Here is a 24,350-nt window from a genome sequence, read left to right on the forward strand (position 1 = left end):
CCACTGGCTTCTACCACAGTTCTCGTGCTGCTTAACTCTTGGCAAAGGCAGTAGCCTTTAACCACTGAGGGAGTAGTGCTTTAGACGCCCCTCCCGGTCCAAAAGTACTGCAATCTGTGAAACAGCCGAAGTCATGGTGCACAACATTATCAGTGTCCGTCCATGACCATAAAAAAAAAAAATCTTCATCATGAATCCAAACATTATTGCAATCGGGTTAGTCATGACAGGTGTACACGTCCACCCCCATGCGAGGGACTTTTCCGTCCCAACATGTACCCAATTTGGCAAAGTGGAAATGCTTTCAACATTATTATAAGCAAACCAATGTATACCTTTTCTCACTGCAGCTCCATCACACAAAGTGCTAATGCTATATTCCGTAAAGTATGCATGCCAAATCTACATTGTATTCAAGTGCATCTGTCAATAGGAGCTGCTGCCTATTTAAAAAGCAGGCAATCCATTTCCCTTTAGAAAATCTCTCTCATTAAAATCTTCATGGAAGGATTAAGAAGGGTTATCCCAACTAGAGCTACCTTTTTTCCTACTTTGTATCTCAGTTATAGGTCTGCCTTTTGAACTACTTCTCTTCTGGTCACTACAGTCCTTAATGTGGATAGAAGCATTTTTGGTAGCAGTAATTTCCTTGTGCAAAGTTAGTGAACCCACGTGCTATCAGTGAAGAACATCTCATTAAAGCCCACAAAGACAAGGTAGTCCGATTTACACACGTACAATTCAAACAAAAAGTTGAATCAACTTTTAATCACAGTCAAATAATTTATCCCCAAAATTCTTTAAAAATCCTGCAAGTAGAGCAGAAAAGGCACTACATTTACTGGCTGACAAGTGAGCACTCGTGCTAGATAGACGGCACAAAATATGAATGCAAATTATAGCAGTTATTTTTCTCTCATTCTTCCATACTACTTGGGCAACCTATCTCTAAAGGGGACGCAGTCATATAGATTGCATACTGATGGGCTATGTATGTGTGAATAGAGAACTCACATACATTCGGCAGGCACATTCCATTTGTAAAACCAAAAGAAAATTACAGTTTTACTAAGCAAAGTAAATTGCTGATATTTACAAGTTAGCAACGTGTACCTCGGCTCTCAGGTTAACAAAAAATCACACCTCAGCCTCGGGCACTTCTTATTGATGGCGCAAAGCATGTAATCTACAACGTTTCTGCGAACGGAAAATGTTACTTGCCGATAACTAACTGTTCGCGTAGTGTGTTGTAGATTTTCATGCGTCACCCACTCCCTCTGTGGATGAAAAGTAAATTCATTTTTAGTAAGCTTTACTAAGGATTACATCACACACACACACACACACAAGCAGAAACACCTATTCTGGTAGGGAAAAATACACTATAATGGTATTCAGCTACCTGATCAGGGGTCATTCTGACTCACAACTTGTAATATTCCAAACCCAACACTAGATGGCAAGACAGTGCAAAGTATGTTATCAACCAGAGAAGAGAGCTCAAAATATGTGATCTAAATTACGACATGGTGCAAAGAGTTGGCTACAGGTAAGGAAATTTTCCTTTTCACACCTCTCCAAACACTCATATATATGAATAAATAGAGATGATGACCGTGCTGCAGATTAGACAGAGAATGCACGTTTTAAGTTAGAAAAATAAGAGAGGCAGTATTGGAATTCTTTGGAAAGATAACATTTTACTTATTAATGATAGCTGCTATAAACATGCAGAGAGTGACACTTCACTAATGCTCTGCTGTTTTGTTTTAGATTGGCAGCTGCACTAACCAGATGGGCCAAATTACAATAATCTCTCTGCAAAACTGCTCCTCCAAGGTCATTGAATGCTTTAATGTGGAATCTCGCATCCTCTGTATGGTGTACATTCCAGAGGAAAGAAAGCACGAGCTAGAGGACGCTCAGGAACCTGAAAATGTGAAAAATTCGGATGTTTCTACTATTTGCCTGGGCATGGAGGAAGGAAGGTAAAGTGCTGTTTCTAATTGAAAGTGAATTTTATGCAAAGAAGTTGTGCACAGTGCCATGGGCGTCCGCAGAAATGTTTCCATCAATAGGGGCGGGGCTAAAATGGCAGACAATCAGGATCGGGTAATGCTCAGGCCAAGCTGAGAAAAACAAGCATTGGCATAGCCAATAGGTCTCACCTTTGGGACCTTATAAGTATTTAGTTATGCAGCAGGTCTCAAAGGCGAGACCCATTGGCTATGCTTGTTGTTATATCTGGGCATGTTGAGAGGCTAGCGGAGTGGGTCTCGATGTCTGGTTGGGAGCACAGCAATGACCTACTCAATTTGAATGCGTAAGTAATACAACCGGAGGCGTGAAATGAAAGGTTCACTACCAGAAATAACAGGAAGATAGAAAGTTAGGCTGGTTAGAAAGGTAAGGAGGGGTAGAGGCAAGCATGGTGGTGAGGGGAGAAACAGATGCATCTTAGGAGAGCGCTGTGAGGGAGGCGAAATGGGAAGAGGCACTGAAAGGTGGGCCGGGTAAAGACCGTAGTGAGGCAAACAGAAGGGTAGCGAGGGGTGAAGGGTAGACAAAGAAGTGAGGTGTAGAAGAAAAAGATTCAGGAGCAGAGACAGGTAAATCAAAGATAGAGAGGGGAGAATAATGCAGTTGTAGAATGTGAGAGGACCAGGTGAGAGAGGGTGAGGAGTGTCAGAGACGGGTAGAGACAGCTGAGGAAAAGGTAATAATAAAGACTGAGGTAGACAGATGAGGTAGAGGGGTGCGTTAATATAAAGGAAGTGCAGAGATGTGTCAGAGATGTTACTGAAGAGGAAAAGCAGTAGAGGTATTGAGAAAGGAGTAAAGTACTAAAAAAAGTAAGGGAGTGAACAGAGGTAGAACGAGTGGAAGGGCAAAGAAAACACAGAGAAGATGAATGCCAGGGTAAAGTTAGCGATCAGGCAGTGAGTGTGAGGAGTGTGATACAGAGGGATATGTGGCAGTGAGCACGAGGTGTGGGGTACAGAGGGATATGTTGTGGCAGTGAACGCGAGGTGTGAGGTACAGAGGGATGTAAGCCCCGGGGGGCTGATTCTTCAAGCAAAAGTCAGAGTGGATCTGCAGGGGCTCTAAGCAGGGGGGGGGACATCAAAGCCTCATTAACAAGCAAAGGGTCTTTAAAAGACCCGTGAAGTACTCAGGTGCGGCTGTGTGTGTGCCTGGGAAGCTGTCTCATCCCAGGCTGCCACACTCGATGGTGGGAGGGGGGGGCTGAAGCCCTTGGAGTCCAATGGGCATTGCGCGCCTGCCTCGAGCCCTAGTACTCTGGCGCCGTAGGGCCATAAGCTCCAGTCCGCAAGCTCATGACACCGTTGGTGAGTCCCCCTCCTGGTTCTCACTTCCATTGAACTCAGCCCTGGTATATGGCAACCCAACCTTTGATATTGCCGCCTGCTGGCTTCCTAGCAAAACTTTGGGCCCCACCACGTATTCTTTTATAAATTAAGCACTGGTAGTGCCATTTATACACATAAATATGTGCAACGGGTGACTGTTTCAGATTACATGCCTTTATTAATAAACCGGTTCATTTATTGACATGTAGAAGCAAAATGGAAATGAATTGCTGATATGTACTGCTTTCGTGTATTTGTCCGTGTCATCGTATGCCATCTTGCCTGCATTCTAGGTGTGTGTTATTTCCTAAGATTTGAAGTTCCATGGTATGCTGAACAGTAGAAGCTTTGAAAAACAACATTAGCTGACTTTGAGCTAGTGCTATTGCTTGACACGTAACACAATAAGACGTTCAACATCATACTTGATCCATAAAATTGTAAGCCATCATGTGTTTTAGTGATTTTCATTATGTTTTGGGAATTTTATAAGATGTATAAGATGAAAGCGCTTAATTTCCATCGCGTTGAGTTAAGCACAACCCAGTTGATTGAGGTCCCATCATTATTAAGGACAGGACTGGCAACGTTATCATGCTAGGGATACCACTAAGTATCAGCATTTGAATCATGGAAAAATGCTGCATGGCATATAACATCAACTTAACTTTCTTTAGGCTACCACCAGCATTGCTAGCCAGTAAACACTGGAAGAGCCTATCCAACTTCCGTTATACTAGAAGGATTTGGCTTTATATTTGCGCTCTCTCCGCGGGCTGGATTTAGAGCTGGTGGCGCCCGGTGTGACAATCATTTTTGGCACACCCCATGGCCGCCTCCTAGGATTCTCTCACTATCACCGGGCAAAAGTACACCTCATCTCTCCAAACATAAGTCATTGCTAAACACAGCGCCCCTCCCTTGAGGTCGGCACCCCCTCCACAGGTCAGCGCCCAGTGCAGCCGCACCAGTCGCAATGCCTTAACCGCTTCAGCGCGGTGCGAATTTTCACGCTGTGCTGAAGATTCGAAAACGGGCGTGGTCGTGACGGAACGGTTCCGTCACCAGCACAGCCTAACTGACGCTCGTGATGGAACCGTTCCGTCACAAGCGTCGAAGGGGTGAAAGCCGGCCCTGCTCTCTCTTGACACTGCACCTTTATACTGTGTTTCGAGGATGGAAAAGCTAAATCCGGAAAGGAAGCTTGAGGATAGTGTGCCATTGGTGGTATATCATTGGTGGTTAACATTCCTTGCGCAATGCAAACTATACATAATCGAAATTCATCCAGTCCTACAGGGAACTTCATCATTAATATAGGGGCATATTTCTTAAAAATTTGAGAATCCAATTTCACTTGCATATTCTGCAAATTCAAGGCATGCTCAAAAACAAGGAGTCATATAGGAGAAATGCTGAATGTGTGGCACAGATAAGGTGGGAGGCAGTTTCATACCTGCATTGACCTTTGTAGGTTAACTGGAGGGTCAAATGCACATGTCATGCCTCTTCAGTAACCTTGGGGAGTTCTACACCTTGTGTCTGCCTTCTGGTGTCCAAGCTCTCAATGAGGATGGGAAGGGGAAGACTCTGGTCTTTGAAATGGGAACTTAAGGTCCCCACAACTTGGATATAGTGTGGAACTCGACCCAAATTCACGAGTGTCTGTTGATTCTGCCTCGGACGGTTGTCATCCTGCATCATAGCGTGACAGGGTGGCGAGTAAACTGCATGTTCTCTAAAAATACAGCTGCACACAGTGACAACAATGACACACATGGCACAACTTTGTCCATATTCATGGAATTTTGAAGTTGCACATGCAAAAACGGATACCCAGCCCACATTTACATAATGCCAAACAAGAGAGTCCATTACAATCCTATAACACCAGTGAGCAGACAGTACAGTAACAAGGTGACCAACATCAACAGGGCATTCTGGAGGGTCCATTTCCTATCTGGCTGCCTTCCATAATATATAAGGAAAAATAAAGAACTTGTTTCTTTTCCATCAAGTTGAAAAACATGGTTTTTCAAAAGTAGTTTCTACAAGCATAGCATTTCCTTTTCCCTCTGGTGTGGCTTCAAAAGTAGAGTTGGAGGACGAAATACCTTTTCCAACCAAATTTTCCATCATGTTCACTGGCATCCTGATTATAAAGTGAATGGGAGGCAGAAAATTATTGCAGACTCTGCTCATCAGGGGTTATATTAGAGATAGGGCCAACCGTCCTACTCTGCAGTACATCCTTAACTTGGTGATCCAGGCTCAGCCTGGGACAGTATGTCCTATTACAGTTAACGTGCTGTTCAGAGCGCAGGCGCAAACTGCTTGCACCTCTACTTTGAACAGTGCATTAGTAAAAAGTGGACCAACAGTTTAAACCCTGACTTAATTTTGAAAGGAGGACGAGGATCCTCCCACAGTCGGGTGTAGTCACTGACTGCACTCTCCATCAAAGGATGCTCCCTTCCTTCTTCCAAGGCATATCTTTGGGGTCACCATTACTGTGACTAGGTTTACATAGTCCACATTTAGCTCTACTGAGAGCTTCTTTAGCTCTGCACCCAACGCTGTAATGCAGCACAGGTCAAATCCATATAACAGAAGGACCCACACTAATGTCTGCATTACCGGAGCAGAGCGGAGTTCCACAGAGTTTGTTGTCAACTCCATGGCCCTCCGCTTAGCCCCACTGCGACTGGGGTTATTCAGCACATGACTGACGTCACAGGGCCATGAGTTGAGTCTCATGACCCTGTGAGGTCACGTCATACTAGTTCAAAAGCATTTATTTTTACAAAATGCAGCTTAACTATATTAATCATAGCACAATATAATGTGATTTGATTACTGTAATACACTGGACATGCTGTAAATAGAAGGGAAAAAAAGAATAAATGACCCTTCCCTTTCCCTTTTGTCACAGGGATGACTTGGGAAAGGGCAGGGCATTAATGCTCCTCCAGCAATAAGCAGCCTCGGGAGGTACAGGACTTGAACTGTAGCCCCCCGAGGCTGCTTTAAAACATGACGCTGCCTTGTGTCATTTGTGGGAGGTCTCCAAGGACTTCAAGATACTGAATTGCAGGGATGACACCATGTCAGCCCACATTTCCAGAGATGCATATCATGCATTAGAGCAAATTCTTTACATCTGCAAACTCACATATGTCACAAGAAGCCTGCCTGACTGCCTGCCATCTCTGATGCTCATTTCTGAGCATCGCCCATCAGGCAGGCAGCAGCGTAGGAGTTCAAATCCAGCAATGGCACTTTCACATTTCTTTTAAAATGCTAAAGAGCATCATCACTGGTCTTAATTAGCTTTTTAAAAGAAATATGGATGCCGGTAATTGCTTTTTGCAATTACCATGATGTTAATTGCCATGAGCAATTACCCGCATGAGCCAGAGTCATGCAATAGGGTGGGCAGAGCCCCAGCGCCTTAATGAAGATACCACCCCTGCCAGAGACGCTGGTAAAGCACCTTAAGCTCACTTGCAAGGGTCCAGGACTGGGGTAGCACCACTTGGCATGGTAGACTCACTGATGGTAGAGTACAGGTGCTGATGAAAGGTTGTTGAAAGCCTGCTATGTCCCTGAGGCTTCAGATAAGGAGGCCAGGCAACTAGCCCTTGGAGGCACTCTGGTTTTTGGGTTCGAGAGATGCAGGTGCAGTTCTTCTCACCCTGTTGTATGGCATTTTAGATTCCGAATGGATTTTCCAGATTCATGCCCCATTATAGGTACAATTCACATTGCCCTTATATAGGCATAGAAATCAAGCCCTTATTTAGGCATAGCCCATGTTACCCAAAAACAGGCATGGCTACTTCCATCCGTTCACCAAACGTCACAACGATTTCTTGGAAAACCAGCTTAAGCTGTTCGGGACTTCCCCTTGCTTGAATATTGATTTCTCCAAGAACTCAGCTACTTTACAATGAACAACTATTCCTCAGGGGTTTATTCATGACGTTCATATGCCCGACTGTACGTCAAACATAGCATTCCTAAACACCTTCAAGGTATAATATACCTTCACTTGCTATGGCAAAGCACGGTGGTTTGGACGGAGCAGGTCGATGACCTACTTGCCCGACGCAGTTCGCTACAGCAAGTGCCGAAGGAAGCCGACTCTCCAGTTGATGCACTGATCAAGAAGCTGCAATTTTCTGCCGGGAATCCAGCTTCAGTGTTTCTGACTTCCCTTGCGGGGCATTGGGAAATCAAGTCCCGAGACAGAGATACCAGACCTCCTTCATTCTAAGGTATGGAGCTGATTAGAACCTAGAGAAACCTTTGGTAGATTGTCGGCAAAACTAAACCTATGCAAAAGACCATACTTACTTCCTGCCTGCCTCGTACTAGACTTAGGTTAAGTACATTGGAGTAGTTGCATTTTAGAAGCACCAGTTGAGTATTTTAGTCTGTTAATTATGTATGTATTTTTGTATGGCTTAGAAACCATACAATGCTATTACAGTATTATTTTATAATACTATTCTCGCTGTACGCATTATACTTTGCTTTCTGTCTAACGATTGTAGCAGTTCACCTCTATTGCATGAGAAAGAAGACTGTTCAAATAACCTTTTATTGAAAACGCCCATCTCTCTATTTCTATGCAACTCTGTAGAAACGAAGCATGCACGATTGACTGAGTGAACTAGTTATCTATTGTTTCCACGACTCTGAGAGATATATTCTTATTCTTGGGAAACAAAGTTCTCATGTTTATGCGGTTGTCAGAAACTAATCCCTTCTTGTGTATTCAAGAAAGTTTCTACTGACCTCTGAGCTAGCTGGCACTCCCTATTAAGTTTAGTATATTCGATAGATACCTATTGACATAAGTTCTATGTCAAATCTATAGGATATATTATTCCAATGCGCAGAGCCTATTGGGAATATAGGAACTACACTACAACCCTGGCAAGAGGGAAGCAGGCAGCTGTTTAGCTCAGCTAAGCAGCAACCCAGCAGAGAGCAGTCAGGAAGAGTGTCAGTCCTTCAGCAGCACAACAATACTTCTTCTTGGCAGAGTATCCAGAGGTCCAGAAGTGTACTGAAGTAGTGGTGTCTTAAGTCCTTCTTTTATTCACAGTTATGCCTTTGAAGTGGGGAGAGGCATCTGGAGGCATGCCTTTGAAATTTACAGATGCCCTGCCTTTCCTACACTGACTCCAGATTAACTACAGGGGGTATGCAGCCCTTTGTTGTTTGAAGACAGTACACAGTCTATTCAACTGTAAATGAGGCAGGACCCAGCTCCTCCCTCCCATTCTGCCAGTGATTGCCCATCCAGTCACACCTAATCCCATTGTGTGTGGCTGTCTAGGAGGAATACACAAAGTCCAACTGCCAACTGCACCCAGTTATGTGACCAGAGACAGGTTGCAGGCCCCAAATGGCTAAGGCAAGAAAATGCCAACTTTCGAAAGTGGCATTTTCACAATTGTAATTTTAAAATCTGATTTCACCATAAGCTATGATTTTAAATTTGGATTCCTGTGACATTAAACATAAAGCAGATGCCTCATCCCATTTGGAAATTACTCTTATTCAATGTAATAAGACAAATCCAATGTTATACTGTGGGAGAGATAGGTCTTACAGTAGTGAAATATGAATATAAGATTGTTTTACTAACAGCCCTATGGGCTGCCCACGGCCTGCCCTTGATGTGACATATGTTTTGAAAAGGAAGTTTTGGGCCTGGCAAAATATTTATTTGGCCAAGTTGACATACCAGGTTAAAACAACACATACAGGCTCTACTCTGGAAGGGCTACTTACGTGGGTGGCACAATCAATTCTGTAGGCCCACTAGTAGAATATTCATTTACAGATCCTGGGCACATGTGGTGCACTTTACTAGGACTTATAAGTAAATTAGATATGACAAGTGAGTATAAGCTTGTGTTACCATCTTTTGAGCAGAGAGCGCAAGTATTTTAGCACTGGTTAACATTTGGGAAAGTGCACAGAGTCCTAAGGCCATCATACACAAAGTCAGCAAAACATGAGGTTTGAAGGCAAAAAGTTAGGGGGAAACCACACCAAGAAGCCAGGTCTAACAGCCACCATATATATATATCAAAATAACAAATCAAACGGTGTGATCTTAGACTGTACATATAAGCCCATTTTCTGCTAACACAAGTGCTGCAAGTACATCAGATGGTAATGCTGACAGGAGTTATGAGGAAGGTGGATTGAGGGATTTTCAGAGGGTGGCTAATTAAGGCCAAATTAGTCCCCTCGTAGTATGTCACTGATGATCTGGGTGCATTGTAAAGCATGACAAGGGATTGAGGGAGTAAAATGTGACTTTTGTTACTCTGATTGTGTTGTTTTCAATATCTGCCACAGAAAATTTCCAGCTTCTCAAACACCCATATGCACTGACGAGCATCATTCTTAGTAGTAATGTTGGGATATTAAAAATGTTCTTTATGCTGATAAAATCCAAGTGATTTCAATTCAATTCAATTCAATTCAAAAGTCTTTATTTCAGTCATATAGACCATAAAAGATACAGTACAGTAATTAATAAAAACATTGCTTAAAACAATAAAAGCACATTTCATACAATCTTACAGTTAATTTCCCCACTGTACAAGGAAGAAGAAGGTTAAAACAAGCCATTTCAGTGTCCACGCATTAAAGCATTTTTTTTCCTAATCTGCCACATTGCCATTAAATATTTGGCTACTGCAAACACAATATGGGCCAGAGTGCTGGTTTTCATTATTCTAAATGCATTGGCATAGTCACTGAACCCCAAGTTTCTGCAGAGGGGCGCTAGCCAGTACTTTCTGGGTATTCTATAGGCAGGGCAGACAAACATAATGTGGAGCTCATCTTCCTTAAAAGTATTACAACTTGGGCACATCGTATCACCACCATTGTGCCACTTATGGGTAAATGTTCTTGTGGGCAGAGAACCTAGCCTCCATTGTACATATAATTTCCTTGCAAGGATGGGAAAAATAAGGTCCATGAAACTTTCAAAGACATAAGAATTTTTGAATTCTAAAAACCGATTTGTGAGGGTGCCGCTGTTTTGCGAATTCAGCAGGATAGAAAGTCTTTTTTCTTTGTACATTTGGACCAGTTTTTTACATGGAACCCTTCGACAGCCCTGTTCGGGATCCTCCCAAAGTTCGATTAAATTCATGAGGTGCAGTTCCTTTTTTATAAAAGCGAGCCAGGGAATTTTGTCATTTTGATTCAGGTTCATGACATGAACAAGGTCCTGCCTATAGTGCTGGAGTTCATTAGTGGACCATAGCCTATGCCAGAACCTCACCGGCTTTGACTCTAACTCCTCAGTAATAGAGGGGAGGGCCAAATCTAATCTCAACGGCAAGAGCGGTGTGCCTCGTGGAAGAGCCAAAAGGCGTCTGACAAAATTATTTTCCACTCTTGCTAATTCTTGGCCAGCTTTGTGCCCCCATAATTCACTACCATATGTCGCAGCTGCCTTAGCTTGGGTTTGGTACAGTTCCAGTGCCTGATGGGCTTATAGGTTGAGGTGTTTGCTACCTTCAATATTGCACCCGATAATTGGGACAATTTAAGGCGTGATCTCATTATCTGGGGGACCCAGGATAAATTTTCCTGCAACGTTCCACCCAGATACAAAAAGGTGGTTACCCTCTCAAGGCTGGCAGTGCCCAAGGTGGGATTGGGTCTGGCTTTTTTTGGAGGATTTAATATCATGAATTTGGTCTTTTCTGTATTGATCTCAAGACCATGTTGACTACAGAAAAGACCAAATCCATCCAGAATCCTCTGAATTCCCATTGGGGATTTGGAAAGGAGGAGGGTATCATCGGCAAACATAATTGCCGGAACCCTCCTTCCTGCCAGTCGTGGGGCATCATTGTCCTTAACCCCTTCTAAATGAGATATAACATTGTTAATAAAGAGGCAAAACAGAGTCGGTGCCAGGACACAACCCTGCCTCACCCCTCTACGCACAGGGAACCTTGATGACAGTCTTCCGTCCCTCCCACATCTAACCTGTGCATAGTTGTTGTCGTGGAGCCTGATTATAATATTTAATATCTGAGCGGGAACCCCTAGCTTTTCCAAGACCTCCCAAAGTTTCTTACGTGGGACTAGGTCAAAGGCTGACTTCAGGTCTACGAACACCATGTACAGCCTTCCCCCCTCTATCCCTACCGTCTTCCAGTAAAGCAGGACGAGGCGGAAAATCTGGTCCATGGTGGACGTATCTTTCCTGAAGCCAGCCTGGAGGGGACTCAGGATATCATTGGCCTCCACCCAGTCCAACAGGTGGTCCAGGATGAGACGAGAGAATAGCTTTTGGGGGACATCTATAAGGCTGATCGGCCTGTAGTTGGCTGGGAGCAGAGTGGAGCCCTTTTTAAATATGGGGACAATCTCTGCCCCCAACCAAGTACAAGGGATCGCCATACCTCCTAAGATGGCATTAAAAAGAATAAGGAGGTACGGGCCCCATATCTCAGGGTGGTGTCTGAATAGATCCCCCGGTAGTTTATCTAAACCCGGGGCTTTCCCCAGCGCTAATCTCTCTATTGCAGTCATCACCTCACCAAGGGTAAGTTCTAGGCCCCCTTCCAGGGGAACAGGGTCCTCGGACACCCCCCCATTGGATACTAGAGTAGGATTTTGATAAAGTGTCCCGAAGTGGGCCTCCCAAACAGAGGCAGCAATATTGGGTTCCACTGCCGATTTAAGTTCCCCTGCCCCGTTGTTCACCAGAGCCCAAAATTTCCTGGAATCTTTGGCATCTAGGGCGTCAGACAAATCGTGCCAGTGGTTCCAATCCCACTCTGAACTAGCTGTTTTCATTACCGCTTTATACTCCCTTCTGACTTCTGCCACCTTGCCCTTGTTGGACCCATCTTTTATAGTGGCGATTAGCTCAGACTTGATCTTCCTACAAGAGGAGTTGTACCAGGTCGGGATGTGAGTCTTTTTTCTGCGGGACAGAACCTCAGGATAAAAAACATCCGCAAGACCACTCACAAGATCCACGTGAATTTGCGCTAGTTTGTTGTTGTAATCTGTCGGTCTCGGTTGATCTATAAGATCATCCACTTCTTTGAACCTGGGGAGTGCTATTTCGTATAACTTACTCATGCCACCTTCCGCATTAAGCAACTTCCCCCATTTAACGCGACGCCTATTTGTAGTGAGGACCAAGTTCCCAGGGTCATCACTAGAAATAGAGGCTAAGGGCCCATCTGCAGGTGCAGGATGTTGCACCTCCAGCAAGAGCGCATTGTGATCACTATCTATTCTGGATAGCACCTTAAAATCCTGAACTTTGGGCCACAAACTAATGTCTATGAGAATGTAATCTAACCTCGACTCCTGCCCTTTCCTGTTGAAGGTGCATACTGAAAGGGTATCGGATGGGGTACGGCCGTTACAAGCCCTCAGTGCAAAATTCAGGGTGAGGGACATAATCTGTACTGCCAAAGGGGACCAGGTTTTGGGGTGTGGAGATGAGGATGGTGGAACTCCCCAGAAATCATCCTCAGTAGTAAGAGCGCCCTCCTTTAAATCTGCTAGGGGTTCAAAATGACAGTTTAAGTCCCCGCCCAACACTATCTTGTAATCACCTGGCAGTTGGCCCAAGAAGGATGATAGGTCGTCTAATGTGGATGATTCCTTTGCCGCGGCAACAGGCCGTGAATATACATTAATAATTGCCCAGGTTAATGGGCCTGGCCATCTGAGCAGCACGCACTGGATGTCCTGCGAGAGCGTAGCCACACTTACCGCCTGACACCCTACGTGAGATGCTACCCATACCGCCAGGCCGCCCGAGGGCCTTCCTATACCACTCCACTTAGCCGGAATTTCAAAGATGTCATACCCCGTTCTACTCAAGGGTTCCCTTGCCCATGTCTCCTGAAAAAGGCAGATGTCGCTGCCATTTATCAGGAGATCCCAGTCAGTTGTATTCACCTTATTTCCAATACCCGCCACATTCCAAGAGAGGACCCTCAAAGGTGGGGTGCATGATGTTCCTGCCCCAACAGATGTAGTGGATTCAAAGACTATGGGAGGGTCGAAGATATCCGGAACAATTGGGGGTACTAGTGTCAAGGGCGTGACATACTCGGCTGCCGGAGTCAAGTTCGTACCCGTCAATCTCTTTGAAGAGTTGACTGATTGTCCCTTGTTACTTCCGAATGATATCATATTTTTATTGGGGAAATCCTGCAGCCCAGTGTTGGTGTTGCAGGATGGTCTCATCTCCCCCCTGCCTACCTCCCCAGTAAGAGATTTTTGGGGGGACTGTTGGATAAGGCCCTTTTGTGGTCAGTCCACTTGATCAAGGCAAGAGTATCTATTTGGGTGGATGAAATTACCATAGTTAGGGAGTGCATTGTGCCTAGGCCTATATCATGAGCCGTCCACTGCGAAGCCAACTCTAGTCCAACCCTCATCCCTCCTCGTGGCGGGATTACAAGCGCTAGGATAAAAGTGTGAAAGGGCCATCACTTCAATAGATGTATTACCAACACTGCCAAGCCAATTACAGATATATGGGGCAACCTGCGGACTTTTAAAACTAACAATTATGCAATCCCCCACATTTTTTTAGGCGTAAACCCAATCCATGTGACCCTTCTGACCATAAGGACATCTCCTTTTTGATTAGGTGGGAGTGGCCTATGGATATTTAGCCAATTAATTACCTTGTTGCGCAAGGAATCCTGTGATTCCGTTACGCCGCCGGTAAGCTCCGGTACTCCCACCAAAATCGCAGTATAAGCTACTGCCTCAGGGGGCAGATTGACTGTTCTACGCCTAGTGTTGGGGCTAATAGGACAGCCAGTTTGCCCGCTGGGTGGTCTCTCCTGTCTAGGTTGTTGTGATGGAGCAGGATGTTTAGACCTTCTAGGTGCAGGTACCGGAGGCCTCCCTGTTTGGGGCGCTGGAGGATCCAATTGGAGGGCGGGAGCAGTACTATTTCTTGAGGCTTCCCTCGACTGCACTACTGGGGGATTTGGGAGCTGAATAGTAGTTACTAGGGACAGATGACTGGTCCTGGCACTATCTCTTGGGGCCCTTTGAGAAACTGTGCCCAACCCAGAATCTCCACTATTGGCCGTACAAAGTTTTTCTATGGCCATCAGTCTGGCTTCTATAGAGTCTAGTTTTACAGACCGGGGATTCAAAAGATTTTTTAATATATCCATGACTGAGCTAGTAAGCGAATCTGCGGTGTTAGAAGGGACCCCACCAAAAATAAATGGCCCGGTACAAACCGGCAGAGATGAAACTAATGGGGAACTTGAGGGTTCTATCCTATTACTTGTGGGTGAAGACCCTGGAGAGGCCTCATTGTCTGTATTGTCATTTTGAGGGGGCAATATAGCATCAACTTTAGCCCTTTTGGCATCTTTTGGCTTCCTTGACCTCTTCCTTTTGGACGGATGGCCCCCCTGTTGCTCTTATGTTCAAATACACCCTCCTGCATCTCTATCTCTACAGAAACAGCTTCCGGGGAGTGTTCTGCACCTCCAGAGAGGTGTAATTGGTCTCTATCCCTATGGGAGGTTGAAGGTGTCCTCAGTTGTTGTAGGACTGATTCAATAGTCTGATCAATGCTGTCCATAAGCAACAAGTGGGTGGCATCAAGCAGTAGAGGTGTGCTAGCATTGATTGAGGAACCAGGGGAAGCCAGTAACAAGTTATCAGTGCCCTCTTCTGGTTGGCTTTCTAACACGGTAAGCCCTTTGTTGACCACAGCATTGGTTTTCTTGAGGAATTTTTCCATAGTGCCCGAGATCTGTTGGGCAGCCTTACTTCTAGATTCTCTGGTAGCCATATAAGTAGGACGCCTTGGACACACAAACCGAGGGCAAAATATGAGCAGGGCGTCAGAGGGGTAGCCCGGTCTGGTCTCTGCCAGCCTCTAACGGCCTAAAACGGCCCGCCCTTTGCCCGGGCTTAGCCCGGCGACCGCCCGCGCGCGTCCCGCGATGCGCGTCTATGTGATTGGTCTTGAGCAGGACAGGGCGGGTGGGCGTGCCCAGCCGGGAAGAGACTCCCGGTGCGGCGCTTACTCTGCCGCTTAGGAGCCTGGGCCTCGCAGTCCCGCCGGCTGCCGGTGGTGTTGAAGATGTCCCCGCTGCTGTCTCCTCTTCCCAGGGCGCAAAAGAGGTCAGAGTCCTTTCTCCTCCTTACACGCGTCTACGAGCGCCAAGTGATTTCACATCTTCATCTTCTCAAGATATGTTTCTTTATCCTGCTACACACCTGCATCAGACTCAATACCTGATGTATCATCATATATAAGCCAGGTAATATCTGCATTCTAGGGTGCCTGGTAACCACTATAGAGCAAGTCTGAATAAAAACATGAAATTCAAGTACCTTAGTCTATGGTTTGAGGGTACGAAAGTCCTGAAGACTCAACAGAAGTTCATTTCTAGTTTAACCGCCTAGTTGCTGTACTCACCTGAAGCAATATTTCCCTATTACCTTTCCTCTCTCTTGCAACGTTCCAGTCCTCCATTCTCCTGTCTTTCCTCCACTCACGAATCTTCATTCAGACATCCCCTCCTCAACTCCAATCACTATAATATATTCCCATCTTGTAATTCCCATTATCTTCCCCTTCCCTCTACTGATAGTTGAACCATTCTCCTCCTGTTATCTCCTTTCATAGACCTTCCTTACTCAATTGTAAAATACCTCTCTGCCCAGCACTCTATTGCTATGAAGAAGCATGTGCTCTTTGTAGATTGCATACATAAAAAATAGGTATCGAAATTACTAGAACAAATAACAGTATTGTATTGAAATGCCCGAGATGTTGACAGTGCGTTGATCAGCACTGGCTATATGGGTGAAATGAAAAAGGCCAATGTAGTCTGTTTTATCCACTCCGTTTGATTGTCCCTTAAGGCAAGGTGCTTCCTGCTTGTGTGACGTGTACTTCAGCTTCCTCAAAAGCACTATTATTTTTATATGTGCTTCCCCTATACCGTTCCTATCTAGGTTTGCCCTGCACAAATACTGTCCGACACATACAACCACTGGTTTAGCAATATGTGCTTGTATATATTCACTTAAGGCCCACATCTATGTTAATTGTGTTAAGCCCTGCTTTGGTATAAGGTGTACACTCAATCTTTTTTTGGGCTGGGATTGCTGTTTACTGTGTGAATGTCTATCATAACCCTGCAGAATTCTTAAGCGGGTCATTGCAGCATTAATGGAGGTCCACGGCCCATGCACAACCAACACAGATACACTTTTAACGCGTCTGGAAACATTACCGTAGCTCAGGAACCGAGCATACTAATGAGCTGTTGCATGTCCAATATTCCTAACTAAGAACTGCTGAAGAGCCTCTTTATCTGTATGTGTTTCTCTTAATCATTTTAATACTCTGTGGACAAAATACATCTGTGTACTAAATCCGTTCATAAATATACTGCTTGTGATATTGGCTAACGTATCTGCTACAGTTTATTCCCAACATTATTATTTTGCTTGGCTTGTTGTTTGGAAATTAGTATTAACGATGTTTAAATATGTGATGGCTAGTTCACAATACATTTCATATCACTTTTTTTCTTTGACAGCATTTCTGTTTACAAAAGTAATCAGGGCTCTAAGAAGGTACGATTGCAGCATTTCTACACTCCTGACAAGTCAACTGTCATGAGCCTGGCCTACGTATCCGGCCACATATTTGCTGGCCTGGTTAATGGGAACATCGCAATCTATGCAAAGGCGGAAGGTATGTAGGTGGCGACAATGCAAATTTGATAATGGCATCCAAGAATGATCACTTTATGTAAAAGAAATTAATATATCTGCAGTCAGTCCTAATGAAGTAATGATTGTGAAACTAACCTGCACATGTAAAAGGTATCAAGTAATTAGTTACTCTAAATATTTATGAAGATATTCCTTAGAAGAATTCAAGGAGGGAAGGGATACTTTCTTCTGCAGTGCTGTTCGCAGAAATAAACTACTGAGTGACCTGTTTGTCAGTGGCTCCCTTTTCATGCCTAAAAAAAGGTGTTCTCCTCTGTGTTAATGGCTAGACACAAAAATTGCATCTTTCTGTCGTGTTTTATTGCCAGGAGAAAGGGCAACACCTTCCTGTCGTAGTGTGTTGCTTGCCAACTGGTATTACGTGAAGGAAGCAAGCTCAAATGATAGGCCACACATTAACCCTTAAGCATAACAAACTCCAAAAGGTGCAATCAATGTTGCCTAGAGCGTGAGAGAAAAGTAAAGTGATAATTGTGGAGGAGCAGACACTTAACCACTCGAGAGGGAGCTAGGTATAAACTGGTTCAACAAGGAACCCTTAACATTGCAGGTCTAGCAGTATAGATGGAACTGGGACAAAATTTAGGGACACAAAAATGAACGTGTGAACGCACTGACAGAAACCTCATAAGAGTCCTTGTGATTCAGAGTACAGGAGTCTAAGGCTCTTTGCATATGGGTAGAACATGAAATAGTAAATAGCATATCCGGAACAGGAAGTAATTGAACTGGAAGTGCATTCACAACAATAGATAGGGGTCACCGTAAACTAAGCAAGTGGTGATGTCTAATTTGTATTGGGTATTCAATGCTAGGGACCCCTCCAGTGCTGAAGAGACCGAGAACTGATGCCATGTTACTCCAGCCACTCGAGAACCCAGCATATGATCCTGCACAAGTCTCAGCTTTCAACACTTGATGTCCCTTAGGAAGCGAGACCCCACACAGGAACTCATTGAAGAGCAATGCAAAATGTTAACATGAGGTAAGTATATCTTGATCCGGGACCCAAATGCCGGGAAGATTGTCTGACTGGAGACGTAACACCATGGCCTTTATAAACATCTTTTTTCAATGGAATTTGGTCCAATCAATGAATAATGGCCATCATGGTGTCATAGCTCAAAGCACAATCACTTTACAGGCCCATGATCACCAAAATTCCCCACCCCAGATATTCAAGGACTACTCTCCCCTTGTCATCTGTTTACCTTGGAGAAGACAATTCCATTTCTATCATCGTGAAGCAGAGTAGCAGTGGAGACAGTGAACGGGAGGCAACTAAGGCTCTCTTGGGGAAGGGCAAGTGCAGGAAGAATACTGTCTTCCCGAAAAGAGAGTTCTCATGTCACCCTTACTCCCTGATGTCTCTAACTTTCAGGCCATGCCTGGAGGACTAGATGTTCCTATTGTGGGACTCAGTGTAGGCTTACAGATGCCCTTCTAAGTTATAACACATGAAAGGAAGATTACAGTCCGCAAATTTGCTTCATAACTGTGTTTTATCTCTTACTAAGCACTTTATGTTTAGTACCAATTTTTAGTATAGCACAAAGTAAAGAAATAATATGTCAGGATTTAAGAATAATAGTGTATTTCTTCTAAAGGAATGTAGCCGACAATCCTGAAGTCCAACTTTTCTAACCAAGGTATTGAATAACAATGTGCATGTTAAGAACCAGGGGAAATATGGGAGAATGGAAAATACACTGGAGACCCTGGTTTGAAATTCACAAGATAGAGAGAAACGGAGAGACAAACAAACATACTATATATCTAATCAGTGAGCTGTATTGCTTACTTTTTGTTTGACGAGAATGTAATGGGAGGTACCCCCCACCCTTCCCTCCCAACCAGGAATTAGGCCTCAAACTAAACCACTGAGTAGAGGATCCTGGACTGATGGAAAGAAATAAGATAGCATGCCAGTTGAGCAAGATAGTTTCAGAGGTTGTTGCAGCGCAGAACCGGTTAGCAGAGATTGCCTCTCTCGGTTTCCAACTTGTTCTGTCTAAAGTTCATGTATAAGATTGGAGAAATTTTGAGTTACATGTATGATCTTTAGATGCCTCATACACATAGAAACATATGATCATTTTTTAACTGAGCCAATGCAACTCATCGTGATACAGCCCCTGGTGGGTCTTGAGATTTCCAATGGGCTTATTTTCTGTAGGGTGAGTGCTTTTAAGTTGTTAAAGACTTTAATCTTGAAACTGTTTATAGGGAGTCTTTAGTCAAAGTAGAGCAGAGTACTTTAAAGTTTAGGTAGTTGCCAGAATCCGTGATGTTGATTAATGTCCTCAGGATAGTAGACCCTTATCCCGTTCCTAGATCATTGGAGTTTACAATGCAACATCTTCAGGTGTTTGTAGTAGGTTGCTAAAAACAGGAGGACAGGAATGGCAGTGGAAATATCATATCAGGATACAAAATTGTTGACATGAGCATACTTTTAATGGTACCCAGTCTACGCCACCACGAAATATGTGGGAGACAATGTCAATATCTTATTTTTACTTCTTACTAAATTTGTGGTTGTATTTGATTGAAAAGGGTTAATATGTGTCCTGTGAAAGGAATACTTATATAAGTGGTATTCGATGAGTTCCATTTAAACTTGCTTTGTACAATAGGAAGTTTAGCACAGCTTTGTTCAGTGGACTGCTTCTGATTTGTCCTTCTTAAGTATGTAGCCTGATACTGAAATAGAGGAAGTTGTGTCTTTCAATAAATAAGGGATTACATTTTTAGGGTCTTTCAAGAGATTGGAGATGCTATCTGCATAAAAATTGCATACTCATATTAATTTCAGGTGATTTTTATACCCATTATTCGCCATTTATTTTCATTCTTTCTAAGAAGAGCTCCAAAGCCAATATGGAGAAGAGCAGAGAAAAGAAGCAACCTTTTCTTGACCCATTTTGGAGATATAAGATAGTAGAGAGTTCATCATTGTTCAGAACACATTAGCTTTGTGTAAGATTGAATATAGACTATCCCATTTAGCTCCTGTTTCCTTCTCCTCTCCACTATGTCAGCTAACCCTCTACCTCTGTATATCTTTCCGTCTCGTCAAAGTGCATCAATCTAGACCCCTGATATGATTCCCCTTTGACCTGCCTGTTTCCCACCCTATGTTTTGTTTCCTCTTGCAGTTACAGGCATACTACTTCAGGCATCACTTTCATCTCTTGCGCTTTCATTTTCTGCCTGCCGTATTTTGTGCCTCTTGACAGCACTTCTCTATTGCACAGACACCTCTCTTGCCCCGTCTATTTTCTTCTTGTTGTTTTGTTCCAGATTGTTTCCATGCATCTTTCAATATCTGGTCTGTGCCTCCTGGAAGTGTTTTAGACAACATACCTTGAAGCCCAGTTGTGGCAATCATCTTATTACCCTCTATAGTGGTGGCAGTGATGTAGGCCGCGCTATGACATTAACAGCGAATATACAAGCAATTTAAGATCTGACAAAAATGCAGGTGCCACTTACACACTGTAATTATCTTTCCTATATTACCATCCTGAACAATCCCCTTAAATGAAATGTGATTTATCTCCTGTTGCCATATGACCAATCTATATGAATGATCATTTTTTTACTCTGTTCTCAGATATCTTAGGTCTTAAATCTATTTTATCAGTGTAGCCCACACAGCAAATGGAAGAAAAACCTTAGTGCGAAAACAACTTTATTTGGAGTAATGTGTTTTGCAGATTGATAATATCGCAATAGAAGATAAACCGTTTTTTAGATATCCACCAAAGAAAACATTTGATGAAAGACGGGCTCGCTGACTCTACATAATTTGGCATGTCCAAGAAATATGGCAAACACTTCCACAGTAGGATTTAGATCTTGGGATCACCCTGACACTGCAACCCCATTTGAAGCCAATCAACAAACAAAGTCACCCCTGAACCGATAAAGGCATAAGCAGAACCTATAGATATGAACATTTTCACTGTGGTATGCTGATTGTTGTTATTGATTCTAAAGTATAGGTACAATAATGCCTTTATCTACAGTCAGTGTGAATTCAAGCTTCACTTTGTCGTCCTAAACTATTGCATTTGTTTCACCGCATAGGGGTTTCAAAAGATTTAAAGGTGTGTTCCTAGATGTAATGGTGCTCGAAAGATAGTAGTACTGAATAATGTGATGTTCGAAAAACAATATTACCTTTTAATCTGTGTAGATAAACATAACATGAACTGGAAAGGAGGAAGTATTTTTTAGGGTCTTTGTTTCGGTAAAAAGTGCTCTCATGTAGGAGTGTCTAAAAAAGAAAGAACAATATCTTGAACTAGGACAATTGTGAATTGCGGATATTGTTGGAACAAAGATGCTCAAGCAACCAGCAACATGTTAAATCTTTTAAAGAGCTGTCAAGTGTTGTCTGTGTGCATGTAATTTGGAATGCTTGGATATTTTTACTGCACCATATAGTGGCCTGTTTAGTGAATTCACCTGTAAGACGTCTGTTGGGTTGCGTGGTTGAGCTCTGCTTGACACAGCTTGCACACTCAGCTTAAGGTATAAATCAGTAAAGTATTCTCCTGGGTGCGTGTACTCCCATAGTAGCAATGGTCCGCTCCGTTTATATCACTCTGCTTTGACCTTAATGGGAGCAAACCAATGTGATTATATTGAGCGCGTGGTGTCCACAGATGGCATTTTTGATACTCATCTTTCACCACATAGATATTGACTTAACAGAGGTCCTCCTTTGAAGGTCAGAGTAGTATAGTTGCACATTTCTGAAGTAGAACAGACCCTTGGATTTCATCAGACATTTACCATAGCACTTGTAAATATATCCTATACCGACCCACCATCCACTTCAGTGTTTTTAGACATGGAGTGGGATTTGCATATCTTAACACTAGTGAGCAGCATTCCAGTGGGCCGGAATTCACACAAGTAGATAGCGATAGTCCTTGCATGGGTCACTGGACAGCCTTTACCGTCTTTTTAAAAATCCTGTAAGCAAATAAAAATGTGTACATTTATCTTACATCAAAATTGAAAGGCAATGTTGAACGAGCAATGTTACTAAGGAGGAAAATGCCGCCTTTTTAATCTTTCACTGTGGTGGTTTCAAAATAATTATAAATGATTGTGAGCTTAGCCTGGGGCATTTGACATACAAATCAGAGCAGCAGTGATCACGTTCTATTTGTATCTACCAGGCTTACGTCCTAGAAAAGGAGGCTGCATCCGTTCCGCATCCCACCTTCAAATCTGAGGCTATATACAGAATAGTTAAAAATACTCTGGTCTGACGTGGTCGAATGCACAGATCAGTGCAGTATAATATAGAACTACAGCACAAGGCAACGTTGCAACTGAAAATGTTACAATAAGCCTGGTATTTGGTTTGATAGACTCCAGGTACCGGGTAAGAAAAAACTGGGTGCGTTTGTCATTCATGCATGGCAATTTTTGGGGAGGAAACATCGCTCGATTTCCACTACTTTCGTGTTACATCTGCAGTATTCTGTGAATTAATCTAGTTATTTCCACCTATTGGTGTTATAGGATGCAAAAATTGAATAAGCGGTGACCTTCTCCCCTTATGTTTGTTTAAACATCAGTATTAAGAAAGTATTCGCGCAAAGAATAAGGTAAAAACACATGCTTATCGTAGTTCTGGCACTGTGCTAATTTTCTGTCTCATTTTATTGGTTAAGTTTGTTTATAGTTTGATTTTATTAGTTAGTTTAGCTTTAGTTTGAATTATTTTCGTCAGGAATGTCCTTGTATGTTAAATGCTCATTTGAGTTTTATGTATAATATTTAATAATATGCATACTTGTATATGTATATATATATATATATATATATATATATATATATATATATAAATATATATATATGTGTGTGTATTGTGTTATAAATGTTTGTAGTTAATTACATTTATTTGGGTTAATTGTTATCAGTTTAGGGATATATATATAATTGGGTTATAAATACGTATTTTGGTTATGTTGTATAATTTGCTTTTTACTCTGTCATGCATTTATACAGTTTAATTATTGTTTTTAATAATTCATGTCACAGTGTTTTTTATATTTATTAATGATAATGTAATTATTGTGATCTTGTTGTGATCAATATTGTGTGAATCAATATTTTTGACATATCATATGCCTATTTAAAGATGTAAGCAGCACTCTTCAATTTGTATTGCAATATAATTGATGGTAATGAGAGGAAAAGCTATTCCATTATGCTGTTCGTGGCCAAACCTGGAATATAGACAGTAACGTCCTGGACACTGTAATGAATATAGACCCAGTTTCAAAGGGGTGATTTACTATTCTCTACATGTACTGTGATTAATGTATTATTTCACAAACAGGTTTCTGATCATTTAAATATCCTTTTTCATTCCTAAGTACAGTGTCCATTAAAGTGCCAACCATTGTTTAACTGTCCCTGCATGATCTAGGTCAAGGCCAAACAAACACCCAGGAGCAATGAACCGTTGAACCATACAAAATAGCGCTTTAGATAAAACAAAATGTGACAGATAATTATATTCCTTGTTATTCTGTGAATCACTGGGCGTCCACATTTCTGAATATGTGCACAGGAGCATTCACAATGTATTAATGTCTAGCTGCAGTTTGCAATTTACAGTTAATAATGATAACTTTGCTTTCATTTGTGATTTCTAAATTGCCTGGCTAAATCAAACACGTTTGTAAAATATCTGGTCTTCTAATGTAAGAATGACTCATCCGCTGATGTGCTGCACATGCAGTTCTGGTGTTGTGCACCTTTCTAAGATGTCAGACGCTGATGTTCATCATGCAGCTTGTCTGAAATATTTTAATGCCCTTCTGTGTGCCTGATCATCCTGTCAGAAGCAGTTGTTTTCAGGTCAGCCTCGTTTGTCTTCTTGCAGTTACTGCATGGTAATACGAGAGACGCAGTCTGGTTATCCAGACACAGCCAGTCCTGAGGGGGCGTTTTACTGAATCTCTGACCTATTTTACCTCAGACAAATTGTTCCAGGCGCGCGAGAGAGTGAGCTAGAACAGAGCAAGGGGTGACCGAGGGACTGTACAAGTATTGCATTTCGTAAATCATACCGGAATAAAAATGTCAAATTGTTTTCAAATGGATTTATAGTAGCACGCACTCAGGCATTAA

General features: G+C 42.8%; 1 protein-coding gene across 3 annotated transcripts in view; it reads left to right on the forward strand.

The window, feature by feature from the left end:
* ARHGEF10 (Rho guanine nucleotide exchange factor 10) overlaps positions 1-24,350 on the forward strand; it is an 888,980-nt gene that overhangs the window by 559,584 nt on the left and 305,046 nt on the right. For all 3 annotated transcript variants that reach the window (XM_086926411.1, XM_086926413.1, XM_086926412.1), the window contains 2 exons: positions 1,774-1,988; positions 16,988-17,145. In XM_086926411.1, the coding sequence (XP_086782537.1) occupies positions 1,774-1,988; positions 16,988-17,145 (373 nt within the window). The remainder of the gene's footprint in view (positions 1-1,773; positions 1,989-16,987; positions 17,146-24,350) is intronic.

The sequence above is a fragment of the Lissotriton vulgaris genome, chromosome 6, assembly GCF_964263255.1.
Source record: "Lissotriton vulgaris chromosome 6, aLisVul1.2, whole genome shotgun sequence".
Lineage (NCBI taxonomy): Eukaryota > Metazoa > Chordata > Amphibia > Caudata > Salamandridae > Lissotriton > Lissotriton vulgaris.